This window comes from Podarcis cretensis (assembly GCF_951804945.1).
Source record: "Podarcis cretensis genome assembly, chromosome: 1".
Lineage (NCBI taxonomy): Eukaryota > Metazoa > Chordata > Lepidosauria > Squamata > Lacertidae > Podarcis > Podarcis cretensis.
In genome coordinates, this window is record NC_137170.1 from 53,168,766 (window position 1) to 53,182,444 (window position 13,679).

At 45.3% G+C, this 13,679-nt stretch overlaps 1 protein-coding gene across 7 annotated transcripts in view; it reads left to right on the forward strand.

Moving 5' to 3' along the window:
- The window catches only part of CHST1 (carbohydrate sulfotransferase 1), a 38,323-nt gene extending 30,420 nt beyond the window's left edge, over positions 1-7,903 (forward strand). For 5 of the 7 annotated variants that reach the window (XM_079952010.1, XM_079952007.1, XM_079952006.1 and 2 more), the window contains one exon: positions 5,912-7,903. In XM_079952010.1, coding sequence (XP_079808136.1) covers positions 5,956-7,221 — 1,266 coding nt within the window. In that variant the 5' untranslated portion in view covers positions 5,912-5,955 and the 3' untranslated portion in view covers positions 7,222-7,903. Of the gene's footprint in view, positions 1-3,659; positions 4,429-5,067; positions 5,663-5,911 lie in introns of those variants that run through there. The other 2 variants (XM_079952011.1, XM_079952008.1) reach the window with 2 other exon arrangements.
- Positions 7,904-13,679: the final 5,776 nt, after the last annotated feature.

The window sequence follows — 13,679 nt, forward strand, 5'->3', positions numbered from 1 at the left end:
GGCCCACAAAAGCAGCCCTGCCCTGTCCTGCCCTTATATAACTGGCACAGATGAGACTGACAGCCTCTTTTCCCTTCCCTGCCTTGCCCCCACAACCCCTCCCCAGGAATGCCACAGTCTGCCAACAGCAGCGTCCTCTCTGGGGAGAAATCACCAGGAACTTTGTGCTTTTCTAGCCCCGTCAGGAATTTTAATATGCTAAAGCCACAGGAGCTTTGAGGTTGAACAGGGCCTGCATACTAACACACCCTTAGCCAATCCAGCTTCCTGAAGCTTGCACTATGTGCAGAGATGTTGTCAACTCCAGAAATCCCCTTGCTGTGTTGTCTGTCAGCTGCTGTTCTTGCTCTCCCATCAGGAGTGGGTGGTGTTGAGCGTTAATGGGCAGCAAGGGGTGAAGGGGAGCCTGTTGAGGAGACATGAAATTTGTGCATGCATGAATTACAGCAATAAAGCAAAATGTTTGGATGTTTAAATTAAGCAATGCTCAGAGCAGCTACTGTGGATCAAAGGCGGAACATGAGCTTTTGGGGAGCGGGTAGAGAGAGACTTCTGCACAAAGAGCGAGAGCAAAAGTGGAAAACAACTGGCCAAGGACAACATTCTCAGGCACCTGCTTGCAGCAGGGCAGTTTAAAAATATTTGGGTAAATTAATCTGGGATTTGCTGTCAGCATTTTGTGTTCCACAGTCCAGTCCTGTGAGCTTTAGCTGCTGCTATGTAAACAGACATTTCTCACTGCAGCATCCTTTGCTTAGGAAGTGGGGCACAGATGCCCCTCACATCACTAGTCGTTCAGTGTTTTCTCTTAGGGCTGCTTTGTGCATTATGCAGTGGCAAACCTGTTTACCTGCAATCACAGTTGATGGAGTTATCCAGCGGATCTTCCTGGCAGGTGTAGGTGCATAACACTTCTGTTTGAAAATGTGTTTATTGCATCCATACATTTAAAAACAAACAAACCTAGGGGCTGCACTTCTGCTTGCTTTGCTCACCTGCCATTCTCCCCAGATTAACCTTCTAGAATTCCCCCTTCCCACCCCATGCAACTACTCAGATTGTTGTTCACCTTCCCAACCCCATTTCTGAAGCCACTTCTCTCTTCTGTTGTACAGTCCATCACTGCATCCCTGTTTTCATCTTTACCCCCATGTCCATGTCTTCCCCTCCATTTGTGCAACCCCACTTACACACAAGCCACCCCCATGGTAACCTTCTGCATCTTCTTCCTCCCATGCATTGCAACTACTAAGTACCCTTTCCACCTTCAGCCCATCTGTGAAGCCACCATACCCTCCCATTCTTCAGGCCTTGTTTTTATCTTCACCTTCATCATCATTCCCACATCTCCCTTCTTTTTTGCAACCCCTTTTGCACCCCATTTCCCCCTCCCCTTCTTTTTCACAATTTTCCCTTGCACACAGATTTCCCCCATTTCCATTCCTTCTCCTCTCACAGATGTTGGGGAGGGGGCATTACTATTTTGCAAAAGGCCTGCATGGCATGTGGTCCACCAGTACAAACACAGAAGATGGCCTATCATATGTCTGACAACCTTCTTGTGGTTGTATGCCCAGACAGGTGTGTTGGGTGGCACATCTCAAGTTATACAGTGGTACCTCAGATTACATACGCTTCAGGTTACAGACTCCGCTAACCCAGAAATAGTGCTTCAGGTTGAGAACTTTGCTTCAGGATGAGAACAGAAATCATGCTCCGGCGGCGCGGCAGCAGCAGGAGGCCCCATTAGCTAAAATTATGCTTCAGGTTAAGAACAGTTTCAGGTTAAGTACGGAACTCCGGAATGAATTAAGTACTTAACTTGAGGTACCACTGTACATGCTTGTTTTAATATAGGCCACAAGGTAGTTGGGAGGTTAAAGTAAAAACCATTGTAACCTTGAGCTCTTGAGCTAGGATGAGAAGAATCAAATCAGAAAAATAATATATTCAGGACAGAACCATTTAATTAAACATCTTGAGTACCTCTGCAGTTGTAAACTTAAAATGATATTTCTGCTCAAGTCCTAAAACACAAATGACGGTCTACATTATAGAAAAGTTTTACTAGATTTGACTCACTGAGGTAATGAAGACTGATCCTAGGGCAGCCTTACTTTGGACAACTGTAATTCACAACTCTGAAAGAGATAAAAAGCCAGGCAATGCTACTCTACCTTTCATAAGATTGATTTTTCTTCATATTAGAGGTTGATCCTCAAAGAAATAGGTTCACTTACAGTATTCCAATATGAGTAGTATTGGAACATCATTCCTCTTCACCTCCTTCATGACCATGTCATTGATACTAGTAGGATGCAGGGTCTGACTCTATGCCTGCAGAAATCAGAGAACAGATTCCCCACCCCATTTTCAACTGCATCTTGTTATGCTCTTTTTTTGTACTTAAGCACATATACCCAAGTAGAAGGTACAGGTAGCTTGCATGAAGTGTTACTCTTTTCGGTAAAATACATAGAAGCAAAGACAGCTCTTTTCTCAGCTGCAGCTTCCAGGTCTTTAGCGGAGAGAAAAACAGTGGTGCCATTCACAACCAGCCCAAGGTATGTGGATTTTGCATTTGGGTGTCTTTAAAAGGTAAGGGACCCCTGACAGTTAAGTCCAGTCACGGATGACTCTGGGGTTGCGGTGCTCATCTCGCTGAGGGAGGGAGATGGCCGAGGGAGCTGGCGTTTGTCTGCAGACAGCTTCCGGGTCATGTGGCCAGCATGACTAAGCTGCTTCTGGAGAACCAGAGCAGTGCACGGAAACGCCGTTTACCTTCCCGCCGGAGTGGTACCTATTTATCTGCTTGCACTTTGATGTGCTTTCAAACTGCTAGGTTGGCAGGAGCAGGGACTGAGCAACGGGAGCTCACCCCGTCGCAGGGATTTGAACCACCGATTTTTCCTGATCGGCAAGCCCTAGGCTCCAGAGTACAAATTTTTTTTTTGAAAAAATGCCCTGCAGCAAATTGTAACTTAAAACAGATTAGTTCTAAAGAGATGAGATGGGGCACTTTGAAGAGGGTGGCCCCTTGACCATGCCAGGCCATGCAGTGAAGCACTGACCCTCTTCTCTAGAGGGTAGACTTGAAATGGTGCATTAGCTGAGTTCACAGATAATCATGAGAGGGAGGAATGGGTTCAGTTGCATTCCAGCTAGCTTCAGTTTACCTGCTCTACCAGCAAAGAGGAAAAAACAATATTCTACATGTCTCAGGAAAGCAGGAGTCTGGACGGAGTCCGTCATAAGAAGCTGAAATCATAGTTTATGAAAGAAAGCATGGTTTGCAGAGCCACAGGGGAGCGGCAGGAGCTGCTGGCTGTAGCTGAGTGACTCCCCCTTCTCCATAGCTCCCTGTAACTATGAGGAAGAGTCTGTTATTGCTGATAAATTACTCCACACTGTAGAGGAAATGAAGAGGAAGGTAGCAAAATGGGATGTGTAGGGGCCTGAATTATTAAGACATACAAGGCTTATATGGATAAGAGTGTTTCTATAATGCTAGCATATATAAATATATAATGGTGGCTCCAGGGTAGAACAGGGTAGAACAGTGGCTACAGGGTAGAACAGTATTCAGTTCTGGGAAGAGCTGAAGAGCAACACCATGTCAGGAGACCATCTCTGTGTCAGTTCCTCACCTCAGATCCTTGCAGCAAAGTAACCTCCGACAGGTTCAGAAAACGGCCTCCGGGGAGGAAGTTGCTTCATTACCCAAAGGGCAGGGTTGCTGCTTTCCCAAGAATTAGGGTCCTTAGAAATCATGTTAGTATTCTGAAAATTGATAGACTGCAAGGCAAGGTATCCCAGAGGCACTCAGAGGTCTATTAATAGGGTCCCAAAGAACGGCATCATTCAATTCATTTAATCTTGAAGTGACTCAAATCACTTGAGTGTGAGAAATTATTGATTGCAGAAGTTTTTTTCCCCATCCCGGAGTGATAATGGCAGCATCAATAATGGCTGATTATCCCAGATGGATGAATGGTATGTAAAATAATAATATAATTATTAATAAATAAAATAATTCAGCTGAACAGGATCAGAACAAACTTGGTTAGAAGTCCCTCCAGACTTTCATGTTCTAGAAGTGCTACACAAGTTGTTTAACTTAATTTTAGTTCTGATAACATCTGAATAGGGCTAGAATCTCTCTCATATTTCATAAATAAGCTTCTTTGGGCTTCATTGTTTTTCTGTGTTGGTTAGATGGCTAAGAAATTGCATTTGTTTTGGTAATCAGACCTTGGATAATTCCACACAACATACCACTAATTCCTTGAGAGGTTACAGCTTGCTGTTGGACTGAGTCCATGTATGTGTGGCCGTGACTGGGAAATCTGTGTGCACATTCATTATGTATCATATCATCTGCACACCTGCCTCTTCTGATGCAGCCTTTGGTTGACAAGTCGTCCAAAGGTTTGTTTCTAGCAAATGAGAGGGTATAATCTCTTAAGATAAACTGCTTGCATACATCCCAGAACTAAAGATTTCTCCACCCCAGAAATGTCAGAGAAAGGAAAATCTGAACCTACTCTAAATTGCTATTCCTGGGGGTTCTGTGGTAAAACAGGCAGGCAGGCAGACAGACAACCTGACAAGTGCTAGCAGGATCATGAAGCAGTGGCTTCTAGAATATTGCCTTTGGATGTCCAAAATTATCAGTGTTAGACTGATAGTGGAGTCCAGTGGGATATGTTCCTGTTTGTCTTTGTTCAATGTTTGTGTACCTCTTGATGCATTTATACACCAAATATTCCCCCTTTATGTCCTTTTCCGTTTGTTTCACTTGTGAGAACCATGTGGCTTCCTTCCATGCTTTGCCCTTGGATTAGGAGTTGAGAAGAAGCTCTTCCCCTTGGTGACATTGCTAGTGTAGTGGTGGTGAACCTCCACCCCACAAGCTGAATTTGACCCACCTGAGGCTACGTCACCCCCCTCCCCTTCTCATGTGCTTTTAGCTGGCTGGAATGTGTCCTTGAACTGTGATGTTGCCTCTTGCTTAGATGGAGCTCTCTCTCTCTCTCTCTCTCTCTCTCTGTGTGTGTGTGTGTGTGTGTGTGTGTTTGGACATCTCTGGCTTTTGTGTGGCTGGAATGTAGTCAATTGTACAAAGACACGTGTCACACCTGTTGCTTCTCCCTCTGCTGGCATCCTCACCCCTGTTGATGAAGGATTCTACTTGTTAACAGGGAGTGGAAATTTATGACAGATTCAAAGCTTCCTTTCACAAGCACCAGAAGGATTCTGCGCATTCCCAGTTTTGTGTATGATTCGCTGGGAAATGCCTCCGTGTGTTCAGTTTCATGACCTCATGTGCCCCTAGGGCTCCTGTTGAATCGGCCCCTGTGGCTCCTGTTACTTGCACTCAGCAACCTCATTTACTCCATAGCCTCCCTTCTCCTTGTTTCGGTTCTATAGCATAGACAGCTTTTGAAATACCTGGTGGGCTTGTGCGTGCACATCTTACATTGCAAATTGCCATATTGAGGAAGGGCAGCCAAGCTCCAGTCACTATGGAAAATGAAGAAGCCTACATTGTTTCAAACCCTTGAAGTATAAAGTGGGAATTAACCCTGGAAAGTTGTGTATGGAATCAGTTAAAAACTCTGGAAGCAAATGAGAACAGAATGGATTTTTCAGTGATCACAAGGTAAGATGTCGGTATACCTGCATGATTTCCCTCTCCCTCTCTCCATAGTCCTATGCACTTTCTTTTTCTCTATGCACTGATTAGAAATAGATCAAGTTCATAATTTGCAGGTTTTGACATCCTTGCTTAATTTATTCTTAAGAGGTTGCAGGGTACCATGTTGTCCACCCACAAATTCAGATTTCACGGGCACATGAAGTTATCTGTGGGGGTCTCGTATTCAACCTGGCTGACTCTCTTGTGTTGCAGATACTAAAGCGACCTGTGAAGAATCTCCATGAAGGTGACCAGCCATGCAATGTTCCTGGAAGGCTGTCCTCCTACTTGCTTTGGCCTCCATTGCTATCCAGTACACAGCCATCCGCACCTTCACGACCAAGTCCTTCCACAGCTGCCCTGTGCCTCCCAACCCAATGAACTGTAGCCTGAACCAGGAGATTGAATCGGCCGACCGGCTGTGTGATGAAAACCCCACCCTCGCTTACAACACATCCAAGAAGACACATGTTCTGATCTTGGCCACCACCAGAAGTGGATCCTCTTTCGTCGGGCAGCTCTTCAACCAGCACTTTGATGTCTTCTATTTGTTTGAGCCCCTTTACCACGTCCAGTACACCTTGATCCCGAAGCTGACGCAGACGAAGGGCTCCACGGACCGGCGGATCATGCTGGGTGCTGGCCGAGATTTGCTGAGAAGCCTCTACGACTGTGACCTTTACTTCCTGGAAAATTACATCAAGCCCCAGCCCGTGAACCACACGACGGACAGGCTCTTCCGGAGGGGGGCTAGCAAAGCTCTGTGCTCCCCACCAGTTTGTGAGACGCTGGCGGCATCCGCCGACATACCTCTGGAAGAAGGCGACTGTGTGAAGAAGTGTGGCACTTTGAACCTGACCCTGGCCACTGAATCATGTAAGGATCACGGGCATGTTGCTATCAAAACAGTGCGGGTACCAGAGGTCAATGACCTCCGAGCCTTGGTGGAGGACCCCAGGCTCAATTTGAAAATCATACAATTGGTGAGGGACCCCAGGGGCATCCTGGCTTCCAGGAGTGAAACATTCCGAGACACTTACAGACTTTGGCGGATCTGGGATGGCACAGGAAGGAAGCCCTACAACTTGGACGTGACCCAGCTCACCACCGTCTGTGAGGACTTTTTGAACTCTGTTTCCACCGGGCTGAACCGGCCTCCTTGGCTCAAGGGAAAATACATGCTGGTGAGGTATGAAGACCTGGCCAGGAATCCCTTAAAAAAGACCGAGGAGATGTATGAATTCCTTGGCATTCCCATGGACAGCAACGTGGAACGATGGATACAGAACAACACAAGGGGCGATCGGTCCGCGGCGAAACACAAGTACGGGACTGTCCGGAACTCAGCGGCGACTGCAGAGAAGTGGCGGTTCCGCCTCTCGTTCGAAATTGTGGCGTTCACGCAGAACGCGTGCCAGCAAGTGCTGGTACAACTGGGCTACAAACTGGTGTCCTCCGAGGAGGAACTGAAGAACCTCTCCATCAGCCTAGTGGAGGAGAGGGACTTCCTGCCCTTCTGGTAATGCAGACATTATTAGGGACTCGTGTTTTAATGCTGATACGAGCCATTTCTAACTATTGCCTTATTTTCCTTCTTCCCCTCCTACTCTCTGAAATTTGCACTAATTCTTTGAATGGAAGTCTCCAAAAGAGTTAACATGAAGAAGGTGCCCCCGCTCTCAGACCATAATATGGATTATGAGTATTGGGTCTCTTAAGAACAAGAGCTAAAAACACAAACTGCGGATGGGTAGCAATGTTTACAAATCACACACACACGGAACAATGTATAAAAGGGAAAAAAAGTAACCCTCAGGCTTTCCACACTGAAGGGCACCTGAGGAATTATACTTTTGCACTGTTTACTTTTACAATGTAAGAGATAACTATAACTATATATATATAAATATATATATATATGTCTAATTTATGAATAGTGTTGTCATCTCCCACCTAACTCCTCCTGATTATGAGCAGGTTTTACTGTTAGCTGAATGTGGAAAGTCTCCTTGTTTTAAATCTTGTTTTGATATGTCTGAGTCATGTTATCAGGCTGGTCGCTGATCCATGGTTTGTTGAGTAACACCTATGACATTTATTTGTGCCAAAAAAAGAAAGGAAGGAAGTGGTTTGCTGAACATCAACAACAAAATCTTAATGCTTTATCTCTGTGTTTTCTGCAAATAAAGAATACAATAAAATCAATTGTTCCTGGAGGGACAAATTCACCAGGCCAGGCTCAATGAATTGTCAGACCATTTAACTCTCCTCAAGACAAGTGTAATGGTGGGGGTGGAAGGGGAAGGATGTGTGTGACTATTAGACCTTTAAAGATCCAAAGATGGATAGCAGAGTACATCATAAGCAGATAGGCTGATTATCTGATTGTTAAGTCATGAGGTGGAGAAATAATGGCAGTTCCATGATCCGTCTGCATTTTAACCTGCCTTTTTAATGTGTAGTAAATTGGAACCAGTTACCTTGATATAACAACAAGAAGAGAAGGAGTTTGGATTTGATATCCTGCTTCATCACTACCCGAAGGAGTCTCAAAGCGGCTAACATTCTCCTTTCCCTTCCTACCCCACAACAAGCACTCTGTGAGGTGAGTGGGGCTGAGAGACTTCAAAGAAGTGTGACTAGCCCAAGGTCACCCAGCAGCTGCATGTGGAGGAGCAGAGACACGAACCCGGTTCCCCAGATTACGAGTCTATCACTCTTAACCACTACACCACGCTGGCGTAGAATTATAAGAGTATTCTAAGCCTGCTCAAGAACTCCCTCCACCTCCCCAACTAAGCTGGCAGTTTTTTGTTTCATCTAGAACCACCAAGCACATTAGGGAAGAACTTGTGATTCCAAGGAGAAGAGCGCATGTCTGCATGCATAATGTCCCATCTTCAATCCCCGCCATATCCAGTTAAAACGATTTGAGGCAGCAGGACTGCCAAAGACCTCTGCTTGAAATCTGAGAGACCTGCTTACAGCCAGGTACTGCAGTTCAGGAACAGAGGGAGCAATGCAGCATAAGGCAGCCTCATACGATTATTTACCCCCTATTTGCCCTGTTGCTCTGGTAGGTTCACATCTGCATTAGAGCCTGCAGCAATTCTAGAACCTCAAGGTCTAGTCTAGCCTGCCTAACAGTTCTAGATCTCAGCAAAGGAACCCTGTGAACTGGTGTTCTATGAGGGTTAATAAAGTATTTCCAGCTCCCCCCAATATCATTGCTAGTATTCTTTGCAGGAAGCTATGGCATTAAACAGTTTTGAAATAATATAAAACTGTGTGGGTTTATCTATGCTGTGGATGTTAATTGACTTCACAGTCACATCCTTTCCTACAGCGAACTCCAGGAGTCTGTGGGCAGGGCTAGGACTGTCTAGAGATTTCTTACCGCTCTTACCAAAATAAAACCTCCGGGAATCTTTGTGGGAATCCCTGGGAATTAAAAAGGAAATCGCACTATGTTCTTCTTTTAAAGGTCAGTTGCACAAGTAGACTGTGTGGGGGTGGGGGTGGGGCAGAAGGAAGAGGGAACCATGGCGTCAGAGGCAGTGTCAGGCTGGAAGGTGTGTGTGAGGGGGAACCTGAGCAAGATGCTTTCCAGGGGGTCTCCCATGCTCCCCCTCTCCCCCTGCCTGACCATGATGTGCTCTCTTCCCTGGCCTCTTCCTTCCTGTCACCTGAGAGAGGGAGAAAGTGAACAAGTCCCTTTCTTCTTCACTTTATTAAAAGAAAAGAAAAAGGAACCATTTGTTCCCTCCCACTACCTGGTAAGTGGGGAGGGGGAGGCAAAAGGCTCACGTTTTCCCCCCTTCTTACTAGAAAGAAAAGAACAAGGGTCTCCTTCCCTTCCCTTCCCTTCCCTTCCCTTCCCTCCCCTCCCCTCCCCTCCCCTCCTCGAGCTAACCAGGCAATCCGCAGGAAGGAATTCAACATTGCACCCATCTGATCATTCCTGCAGCACAAGCATTTATTTCTTCTTGCCAGACAGAATGATTCCCACTTTCCTCCCTCAACTTGCTATTCTGAGGGTTCTCCAGATCTTGTTTTTGGAAGACACCGGGGACGGGATGTAAGGAGGAGCAGCAAAGCCCTGTTGTGTTAGCAAGAGCCCTTGTTCTGGCTTCTGTGGGCACACCAGGTTAGTTGAAGTTGCTGTTCTCTTCAAAACTATTTTTCCAAAGATTTTTGGGCACCAGCACATCCAACTATCTGCAAAACTTTAAAGAAAGCAACAGAGATCGGCTCCTTCCTGCTCATGCACCTCCCAATTGGTCCCCCAATTTTCTTTCAAAATAAAAGTGGCCAAGTTAACCCCATGGGATTCTAGCATCTGAAAGGAAAGCTGAAAATCTGGGTATATTCTGAGCTTGTTTCTGACTAAACTGAGCTAATTCCCCTTCTTATGGATATAGTTGTACCTTGGAAGTTGAATGGAATCCATTCCAGAAGTCCATTTGACTTCCAAAATGTTTGGAAATCGAAGCTGCAGAAGCCGCGCTGGATGTTCAGCTTCCAAAAATCATTTGAAAACCGGAACACTCACTTCCAGGTTTTGATTGTTCAGGAGCCGATTTGTTTGGGAGCCAAGGCATTTGAGATCCAAGGTACAATTGTATTGAGCAGGAGAAGACAAAGGAGGTGCCTCTTTTTAGCAGCAGGAAGAGCAGTATGGCATGCTGGGGTGTGTGCATGCATGTGTGTAGGGAAGGGAGTTGTGTTCCCACCGTAGCCTTCCTGTCCCTCACCTCCCACCTCCTTGTGAGGTAGGTAGTCCTCATGTAGACTTGCTGGACTTTGAGCCAACTGGTTTAGGCTTGAGCTGAAGTTTTATATGTGTTGGCATGATCTTGGCTACTGAATCAAACCTGTGGTTGTTGGATTGTTGGAAGTGGGCATCTGAAGAGCAGTTAACTGGGGTTAAGGGTAAGGGTTGTACATGCTACATTGTGTGTGATAAATAATGGGACTGATGGGGGCAGTAAGTGGAATTACAATATTCAATGGGCCAGAAGATTGGGGGGGGGGGTTTCCAGGTAGGAATTGGAAGCATGCAAATGTTTAAGGTTTTAGCTATTTATTTTTATTATTAATCCCAGAGGACCAGGACCATTGGTTTTCTGTCAAAAAGAAAATGTGTTCCTTATAACCTTCTGCATTTTACGGTCTTCTGATCTGCATTCCAAAGGTAGCTGTCTTAGAGTCCTGAGACTGAGGCGTAATATTTCTCCATGACAATGAAACTACGTTCTTGGAATGTTTCTGTGTCTCCTCATTTCTGACGCTGTGACCAAGATTTTAGTTTGGGACATTACACACCAAGACCACCGTGTTATTTACCATGCAAGCAAACATGAATGCATCTTTTGTATAAAGCTTCAAAAAGATTAGACATCTTTTGATTAATTAAAAAGGAGTGCCTGATTAACTGGGCAGCAGATTTTTGGGTTTTTTTTAATAATGTTGATTATTTTTGCATGTAAGTACTTTCAGATCCCTGGGTAGTAGATCTCTCTGCAGAAGAAGTATTTCTCCTTTATCACACACATGAGTGTGTCATCTAAATACAAAGAAGAATGCCTTTTCTTTGGAGGGTTTATTCATATGCAGATTTAATTGATTAGTCAATCAATTAAAATGTATATAACTAATTCACTACAATTTATTTTTTTGAGTGACAGCCCTAATTTTGTAAACTGAAAAGGCCTTGGCACAAATAAATGTCAGTCTTTACTACTACATTTGTGTTAACTGCAGAGCCATTTCCTGTTCCCAAAGTGGAAGAGATAAGAAGGTGAGAAGCACATGCACTCATGTAAGAAGCTCCATACCAGCTGCCTGCCCAACACCAACAAGCCTTATGTTTATGGAGCCTTATGTTTACAGCATTTCTTCCCCAACAGTACTAGTGGCTATTTGCTTGCCTGACACGCTTCTCAGTGGTCATATTTGCTTTATTTTAAAATTGATGCAGACAAAATTGATGCAGAAATTACACAAAAACTATCTAAAACAACTTTTTATGAACGAGAGTTATTTGGTGGTCAGTGATCTCCAATGACAATTGAAAAGAAAATGACAAATTAGCTATGCCTAAAACCAAACAATATGGACTGTAGATTAACTCAGATGTTTGCCTTTGCCCCCCCCCTAAAAAACAAACAAACTTTTTTTAAAAAAAACAACTTAAATTTTCTGCCTGGTCAACTTGCCTTGGAAGTTTTTAACCTCACCTTGTAGTATCTGGCATAGATCTTGTGCTTGAAATATCAGCCCTTGTTTCATTGTACTGTAATCTTGCTGGCATCTATGGCATTATTCACCTTGTTTGGGCCTGCTGTTTACTTCTGATGGGCTACAATAGAAAAGTCTTTTTGGATGCAGCCAGGAGGTCGTTACTCAGTGTAAGAGTTTAGAGGAGGCTAGAAGAGTTCCGCGTTAGAACCAGTCTAGATTTTAGCTTTGCAAAAAGGATTGGCATTCTTCTTGCATGTTTGCCACTGCCCTGCCTCACTATATCTTGGGTGGGGGCAGAAGAACACTCACCAAGGCACTTCTCCACCCACAATTCATGCCAACGGCAGCTACTGGAGTAGGATTGGGGGAACCCCACTCCATGGGATCCAACTGCATGGCTAATGTTGCTCCACTGTGCAGCTGGCAGGAGGAAAACTAACTACTGAATCATCAATCTGCATGGTGAAAGGAATGTTAAGAGACTGGCTTTGAGCTGCAGTCCAAGAAGACACCTGAGAGTTCAGTGCAACTAGATATAATGAAAGTCTCATGGGTTGGACGGAGCAGGCGGGCAGTTTCCAAACTGCTCATAAAAGCACAGTAGACTTCCATAGGCTTTCAGCCTCTATCTTGAGGAGTTATTTCCACTTGGAGTTGTGATAAATCTCCCAACAGAATTCCAATACTGAGTCAGTGCGCCATGTATCTGTGGGAAGAAAGTCATTAGGCGCTGGTATCGGCTGCCAAACGTAGGGAAGGGAGACTATGCAGTTCCATTAATTTTTTTTCAGTGGCCTTTGAAAGGGCAGGGACATCAATTGCTGCATTGCATACCCATCCCGCTGGGGTGGTTTCACAAGGTGCCCCCCTAGCCTGAAAGATGAAAACCCATTTTAAGTGGGGATGGCTGTGAAAGGTCACTGGAAAAATGAGTTTGGTGGCCTCTCCTCTGGGCTTGTAGAGAAATGAGTGGAGCATTATAAATCATCTCCGCTGTCAAGAGAGAGATGGAGCTGGAAACCTCTCAGGAGAATGAAGAGGAAGGAAGTTGCCTACCCCCTCATCCTTTCAGGCACTTCAGCACAGTGTTTGTTAATTGCCTGAATGTGTTTGATTGGTGCAGCTGAGTGTTGTTTGTACAACTTCCTAGAAGTCCATGTGGCAGCTGCAGACAATGCTCAGCTGTGCCCATTCCACATAAAACACTCATGGTACAGAGACAAACAGCACTGAGGATAAGTTTCATACCAGGACTTGTACAAATCATCCATATTGATGAGGGGGAGCATCTAAAGGACTGAATACAGACCTCCAGGCCTCTCTATCTGGTCCTTGGGACTCTTCCCTAGGCCACACCCTCTTCCAAGGCCACAACTCTGCTTCCCAGGCCACATATCCCATTGACCCTGCTCTGCATGCTCTTTGCGTGCTTCTGCCTAGCTGGACTGTATCTCTGATCTGTGATGGTGCCTCTTGCTTGCCTGGATTGGGAGGTATGTGTACATGTAGGCACCTCTGGCTTTTGTGCAGCTGGAATGTAGCCTGCTGTGCAAAGGTCAGTGTCCTAGCCATGGCGCCACCCACTTTGGGGTCTGGCCCCACCCACCACTGGCACATGATGGCTCCCAGAAGATTGTCAGTGTGGCTTATGAACTGAAAAAGCTTCTCCATCCTAGTGCAGGTAAGGTGGGGTGGGAAATAGGTGAGGGAGGGGGTAAAATCTGCATTTAAACCTGAA